At 38.3% G+C, this 7,500-nt stretch overlaps 1 protein-coding gene across 1 annotated transcript in view; it reads left to right on the top strand.

Moving 5' to 3' along the window:
- The first annotated feature begins 41 nt into the window (after positions 1-41).
- Positions 42-7,500, top strand: part of LOC138059938 (uncharacterized) — a 12,933-nt gene continuing 5,474 nt past the window's right edge. The window contains exons 1-6 of the mRNA XM_068905595.1: positions 42-113; positions 1,855-3,072; positions 3,354-3,459; positions 4,322-4,532; positions 5,081-5,267; positions 5,736-5,943. Coding sequence (XP_068761696.1) covers positions 1,877-3,072; positions 3,354-3,459; positions 4,322-4,532; positions 5,081-5,267; positions 5,736-5,943 — 1,908 coding nt within the window. The 5' untranslated portion in view covers positions 42-113; positions 1,855-1,876. The remainder of the gene's footprint in view (positions 114-1,854; positions 3,073-3,353; positions 3,460-4,321; positions 4,533-5,080; positions 5,268-5,735; positions 5,944-7,500) is intronic.

Genomic DNA, 7,500 nt, shown 5'->3' with positions numbered 1-7,500 from the left:
CCTCATGGGCTATTGATAACTGTCAGCTAGTTGCCAGGCTTCCGAGTTTAACACAGGTACATCTCGGAGATCTCGGAAGGATTTCAGGACACTACAGATCGCTTCCCCTCGGGGTAAGTAAATACATAACCTTTTCTTCTCTACAGTGTGGTGGGCTACATTATAGAATAGTAGGGCCAGTGATTTATTTACTACATAAATGAGCAACAAGGGTACACATTTTTTTCCACCGCTAATTTTCAGGGGGCGTGGCGAAGTGTCCAGTTTAATATTCTTTTGACTTCAATATCTGTAATAGAGCAGATAGAGAGATTGCTGTCGAATGTTCCTGTCGAACTCAACACTTTTATCGGTGCTGATCATGAAAAGAGAACTAAAGCCTATTAACTTAATATCGCTTGTGGAGAAAACTGCGTTGAAAGGCCAACCAATTCCGAAGTTTTTAATTGTGGACTGGCTATTACTTTCGGGTCGGAGGATATAACTATAGGGAGAGCCTTAAGTACTCCTGCCCCTATTAAACATAAAAATTTATGTGACCATACCTCTTTCCCGTGTGAAAGTGAAGCGTCCTCCATCTTTGCCTCAATAGCTCTATCAATCAAAGCCCAGTATACCCCCCCCCCCCCCCCGAGTATTTTTAAAAATACTTTTGCTTTTCCATGGTGTATCATTCTCCACAGATGTGGGACATTGAGTGAATTTACTCTTAAGGTTAGCTTTGAGGTTTAAGTCACATTTAGAATTGGGTAAGGGCCACTGAATGAGAGTTAGGGATAACCTATTAGTTGCACAGTACATTCAGATGTTATAGACTGATTTAACCCTTTCAAGCCAGAGGGGCCCCCATTAACAAGTAAAATCTAGAAATGTCACTCTTGTGAGCGAAAGAGTTAACTGTGCAGTTGTGAAGTAAATAAATAAAATGGGAATCTGAAGTCTGAAACATTTGCTTTCAGTTGATTTATATTTTATTTTCAAATTGATAATGTTGCTTGTTTAAGCTTTTTGCTTCTTCCTGGTTAAACTTTTCCAAAAGTCCCACTGTGGCGATTTGTACACATGAGTTGGCCACTACAACTGCTCAACAAATGACTAATTAAAAGACAGTTCTCTGAATATAAGGAAAGAGAGTTAGAACTGACCTAAACCTGACCCCAGTTGTTCAAAAGGTGGATAATGCTATCCACCATTTAACAACTGCATCACTTGGGACTGCCTGAGCCACCCTGGAGCTTCCACTATTGGCAGTCAGCTTCAAGATGGAGACTGCACCGATAGCTGGCAAAACCTGACAAACCAGCATGAACCCCCGCGCCCTTGAGAAGACAGGCACCCATCACACTGATAAACAGTGGAAAGTAGAGGGGGGGGGGGGAGGGAAAAAACTGCTTAATGCTCCACACACAATGCTCCTTCTTCCTGCCATACTAATGAATAAGCTGTCACTACCACGCAAAGCATGAGGAATCCAGCGCATGCGCAAATATAACAAAACCACTGACAACAATTGACTGCAGTTGCTCTCAGTTGTTAACTCAGTTAAACTGCATTTAACCTCATATTATAAATCACTATCCATTAGATAACGCAACTGGTTTGCTGTGACTAGATAGTGATTTATCCAGTGGATAGGGCTATCCATCATTCGAACTACTGGGAGCTGATGCCTAAACTTTACTACTTCTTTCTAACTAGTTCTGTTAAAATTGAATGTAAAGTAAAGCACAAATGGCAGAAGTGTGGCATATCATTTTCTGGGAATATTGTTTCTTGTTATAATTTCTGTAATCACACTCATTATAAACAAAAGCACTTTTAATATCCTTTTCTTCCTTTCCCATTTTTTTTTAGGTGTTTAACAGTTACTAAAAATATGGAAATGTTTCACACCTCACTTAAACCTTTGTTATTTCACGACAATAGCAAGCCCAATGAAGTTTGTGACTTTGAGTTATCTGTTCCTGTGGAATCCTTAATAGACCATTTGAAGGGTGACAAACCTCCTCCAGTCCTTATTCATGGTGAACCTGGATGTGGACGGACAACACTTCTTCTTGGAATCTGTGATACACTACTTGAAAGAAATTGGCTCAAAAAGTCTGAAATACTGGGTATGAGAGTAAGGCATGGATGCACTATGCTGTCTTTGTGGAGTTTTTTGAGTGAAATTGCGAAGGACAAGCTGGACAAAGACATACTTTCATTGCTACTGCAGCCAAGTGCCAAATTGAACAAGAAGCAGGAGGTGGCGCAGGAGTTAATTGCATCTAATTTCAAGCTCATCTGTGTTGATGATGCATTTGCAGATGGTGGGAGAGTGTGGTCACACCTTTCGCAATTGTTTTCTAACTTAAATGCTTGTGTAATTGCAGCCTGTTCTCAAAGTGAAGCTGCTCTTCTGCAGGCCACAATGACAGAACAAAATTTAATTCCTGTTTCTGTGAAATTGAAGGGAATTCATAAAGAGCCATTCAAGAAATTGCTCCTGCAACAACTTCCCAACAACTTTACATTACACGAACTGTTTGATATTTATTCTGTATTCAATGGTAACCCAACATCACTAAAGCTTTTTTTAGGTGCAGTTAATGAGTTAAAGCTTTCACAGCAAAGTGTCAATTGCAGTTTTCTAGCGAGCTCTACACACTCTGAAGAACTTCCAGTTGCTGAGCACACTGTTCTTCATGTGCTTCAGTTTGTGTTTCAACTTCTGACACCTGATGAAAAAAATGTCTTTTATCAACTTTGCTTGCTACGAGAACCTCTTCCCCTTGTTACTGTTCCACAAGAGATTGAAAAGCTTGCAAGACTTGGCTTGGTTGAAAAAGAAGTCATCAGTGAAGACAAGGAAATTAATAGTGTTCTGTACACCGTGTCAGTACCTTCTTGTTTTTGCCTTAGTTCATGGCAATTTAGTTGCATAGCTGAAAAAAATGGTCCCAGTAAACCTGACCTGATTCAAGAATGTTTCAGTGTCTTTGATTTGTGGTTTTGTCTTCTTTCTGAAAAACTTTTTCAGCTCATCAGTGATGCTCAAGGAAATGCCTGGCCATTTGTGCCTGAAAAGTGGTAAGAATAAGATTAATGTAACAGTGGTAAAATATATCAAGTTTGACCCAACTTTATGTATAGGGGAGAGGGGTGACAGCACAGTGTCATTCAGATTGACATTCCAGAACTTACAATCATTTTCATCTGGAACCAATTAGTTGGTCACGCAGCATGCAGTTTACTTAGTCTGTAATTTACAGCTAGCAAATTGGGCTCAATTTCTTTGCCTCAAAAACTCTGCACAAGTCCCTCTTACTGCATCGCCAAGTATGTTTTAATCAATTTATTTTGTTATGTAGGCAGTACATTTCAAATGTTGGAGAGGAAGAGAGGTATAATATAAAGGAGCTAATTACTGCAAAGAATTCAGTTGTACCATACATGAGTGAACAAGATATCCTGGAGGTATTACCGCTATACTGTGTTTTATGTGCTTCATGCAGTAATGGTGCCATACAATTATACTACAATGCAAGACTGATAATTAAAAAGAAAGTAGGATGAAAATTGAAAACTAAAGGAGGAAAGGAGAGTGAAAAAGAAAAAAGAAAAAAAACATAATGTGGCCTTGGGCTAACAATCTATGAAGCTAACAATCTATGAATCTACAGACAGGTTTTACAGCCTGCCACTACTGGAAGGGGACATTTCGAGATACACTAAATGTGCGTCGCTTTGCCAATCCCCCAGCCTCTGAATGTCTGAGTGTATATAGAGGGTATGTGGCATTGGAAGGTAAGACTATAGCCCCTCGACATTGAAATCTATGACGAGAGATCCAGTCCTAAGGTGCGAATTGACTTTAATAGAGATAATAAAAGAGCTGAAATGACCTGATGTGAGAGGCATTTGAGTGTATTAACTAGAAGCTAAGGGGACAGGACAGCAAGTACAGGCCACACAGTGCATCTGATCATGAAGGAACATAATTCAGCTGCAAGGGATGCTACGTGCTTTGCTAAGATTATCTTTTATCAAATTATCTTGAGTAGCCTTGATGAATTCAACTGCTCTCTCAGGGATCCCCATCTTCTAAGCTTCTTAGATGATTCCCAGGCTAGTATGTTTAATTTAAACCGCTCTCTATTAATAATAAATCAATTTTCATTTTACTTGTCACTGCAAAAATTAAAGATATGTCTAAGAAGAGCCAAAAAAGAAAAATCATCCTAGAACATCAGAAACTGTCTGCATGCATATAGTAAACTGGTTGATATTCTTTACCTATATTTATTTAATTGAATTTTATTGTGAAATTCTGTTGAAGGAGTGCTTGTATCAAGCAGCTGTGGAAAAAAAATATGGTACAATGGCAGCACTGGTGTTTGTGATGGACAGGTTCAGTTATTGGCAAGGAAGTTCCCACACAACTCTGCAGCTTGTTGATTTCTTGAAAACAAACAGCCCCACCACTCCTATTGCTCCTCAGTTACTTATACGAAAAGCCAGGGTCATGAAAAATGCTGGTGATCTGCATGGTGTGTATGTAGTTTTGCGAATAAGAAGGGACATATAAATGCCAATCTAAAGCCATCCTGCAGATTCATCTTGGGCATTTATTTGATACTGTTTTGATGACAAGACTTGTAAGACTGTCTGACTCTACTAATTAAGTTCAAATTACACTCAGATTTTTTTTCATAAATAATCAAACATTTTCAAATTCTTGTTCTGTTTTTGGATGGCCTCAGATCTTAAGTTATCACTATGATAAGAAAATGTTAATGTTTTGCTTGTTTCTTTTGGCAAGAAAGGGCCTACCACATATTTAATGAAATTGTCTCCCCCACAAGTCATCAGCAAAAAACTTTCCCATGAAGATCCGGGAAATTCCATGAAGGGGCATCAAAAGGCTCAGTTTCTCTGGTTCTCCCTTTGGTGATTTTGATGTGGCTAGAAGTAAAATTTTATGTTTAAGAAGAGACAGCAAAAGCTTGTCAAGAAAAGCTGCTTTTGAAATTTTTTTCCGTTGTCTGTGCTAGTTGTGCAAAGTTGTTGATACTAACAAAGTTGTCATGTATGTCAGGTGCAGAGAAAGCTCTTGACGAACTCCTTATCAAGAAGAGCAAAGTGGGTGAATGGATTTATAAATATGAGCATGACCATCAGCTGGTCAGTGCAGTTTGTATTCAGATTAAAGGCGATATTCAATACAACCTTGGACAGTGGGTACAGGGAGCAAAGCTCTTACTTGAATCTCTGATTTTATTCAGGTAAAATCTATTGGTAAATAAAATAGTATTATATTTAAAAAAATATTGTTAACAGAGGGCAGTCTCTGCTTTTAGTTTTATTCATCTGAGATTTCAGAGACATGCAGTGTTCAGTGAGATTCAAATCATAACATGTGCAGTACATTCAAATATGTCATCACTTTTGTTGAAATGGTGACTGTTATTCCGCACAAAAAGAGTTGAGACTTTTCCCATGAACTTTTGGACCATAATTTTTATAATTGATTTTGAAGAGAGGGCCAACAGATCCCACCCAACGCAATAGGAAGATGGGTAAATGGTAACTTTGCATTCATTTCTTGATATTGTTTTTGGTGGAGAGGGGACCATGATGATAATGCTTTAAGAATAAAAACGATTTTTTTTATATGGACAACTAGAAGTTATAGTAGGTAATTAAGTGTGATCATACCTTCATTGTCTTAAGTTTGCTTTGTTTTAAAACAGCACTCTTCCCATTCCGGATACAAAGGGCATTGCCTCAAGCCTTGCTATTTTAGCCAATTGTCTTGAACCAATGAGTATGCAAGAATATGTCCCTTTAGCTCAGTCATATGGCCTTATGGGATCCCATCCACTATTGCAAGCTTACTACTGCTCATATGAGGCTTCCATGAGATCGCAGTACACTCCACTGTTTTATGCAAGACACAAGGTAACTTTGTTGTACACAAAGATGTTTGACTTGAGGGAAGGTGAAAGTCTGTCCCAGTGATTCTTAAATTAAAGGAGCATTGTGATATGTTCAATTTTAGTTTTTACAATAACTGCAAAAATTCTTGCGTGCTCATTGGCTAATTTTTATTGTCAATAAGCGGACAGACACATAAATTTATAATTTATGCAATAATATGCAATATTACTCGCATCAGATTAAAGTTTCTCCCATTTTTGTCTCGCTTTCTTCTTGTGTTTCTACTTAATTTTGACCCCTCTGCCTTTTTGTTATAATTCTAAAAGACAAATTGATGTCAGTTTTTCATGCGTCCGTCCTGTTATTCATCATGAATTTCGTCACAACATTATCAAAGTAGTCTGTGGAGCTACTTTGACAAGGTTATGACACAATTCATGATCAATGACAGGACAGACGCATGAAAAACTGACATCAATTTGTTAAATATACTATTTACAGTAGATAGCATTGAATGCATACTCTGATTGGCTACTCAAACTCCAAATACCCTTTGCTATTCACCTCCAAGCATCCCTTCCTGGGGGATGGGGGGGGGGGGGGGTACTTTAGGATTTCTGAGTGGGGATGTGCCACTGGGACCCTGGAACCCTTAGCCTATACCAGAGCTAGTTTCAGCTAGATTTTGCTACCCTATACTAGAGTAAACTCCCCAAATCACTCCAATCCTAGAGTAGCTGTTTTCCAGAAACTGAGGTCACTAGCACAGTCTAAAGCAAAGCCATAACAAAACCTTATACCACAATCACTTTTTTCTTAAAAAAGGATTTATTTATACTTGTCCAGCAATGCCAAGCACGTACGTACACATTATCAAGACAATAAATTGTTTAATTTTAACCAGTATTAATACCACCGATTTCCGTCTGAATCCCGATTTTTGACAGTTAATAATATCCAGTAGCGTTTTATGATAGTCATATCTATCAACGCTGTTGAGGCTGAGTGGTGAAAATTTAAACTTGCAGATTTCATTTTTTTATATTTCTGAATAGCAATTCCTGCAGGTTTCCTTAGTCTAGATAAAATCTTCAACCAACTGGTCAGTTTTGTGAAAAATGATACCCTAGCTATTCTAGACCCCACTGCTCTGATTTACATACCCTATGCTAGAGTAAACTGCTTGAAAACCATACCCTTCCACTTATGTCCATGCAGGTTTGACTCTAATTAGATGCACACCCAATTTTGACATCCAACACAAAGTGTCCCTTTAAGTCTAAGCATTTGCTACCTATTTTCAACAATAAGGTAAGGGTAAAGGTTAGCGTTATTTTTAGCTTTGGGTAAATGCAGCAGTTAATCTTTACTTAAAGAGCAGCATTTGGGGGAGTACACTTTGTGACATACCGGTAAATTGTCTGTATTCTGAGACACAAGTGATGTTGAAGTTGGCAAGAAGAGCAAGGGGACACTTCGTGACGCGTATTGAAATCCGCGTGCATCTAATTAGGGTCAAACCTGGACATATCTCAGAAATTACGGTAAAAAAGGTTGTTACATTATGGGAGCAAACAG

The sequence above is a fragment of the Montipora capricornis genome, chromosome 8 (assembly GCF_036669925.1).
Source record: "Montipora capricornis isolate CH-2021 chromosome 8, ASM3666992v2, whole genome shotgun sequence".
Taxonomy (NCBI): domain Eukaryota; kingdom Metazoa; phylum Cnidaria; class Anthozoa; order Scleractinia; family Acroporidae; genus Montipora; species Montipora capricornis.
This window is presented reverse-complemented; position numbering and strand designations above follow the sequence as displayed.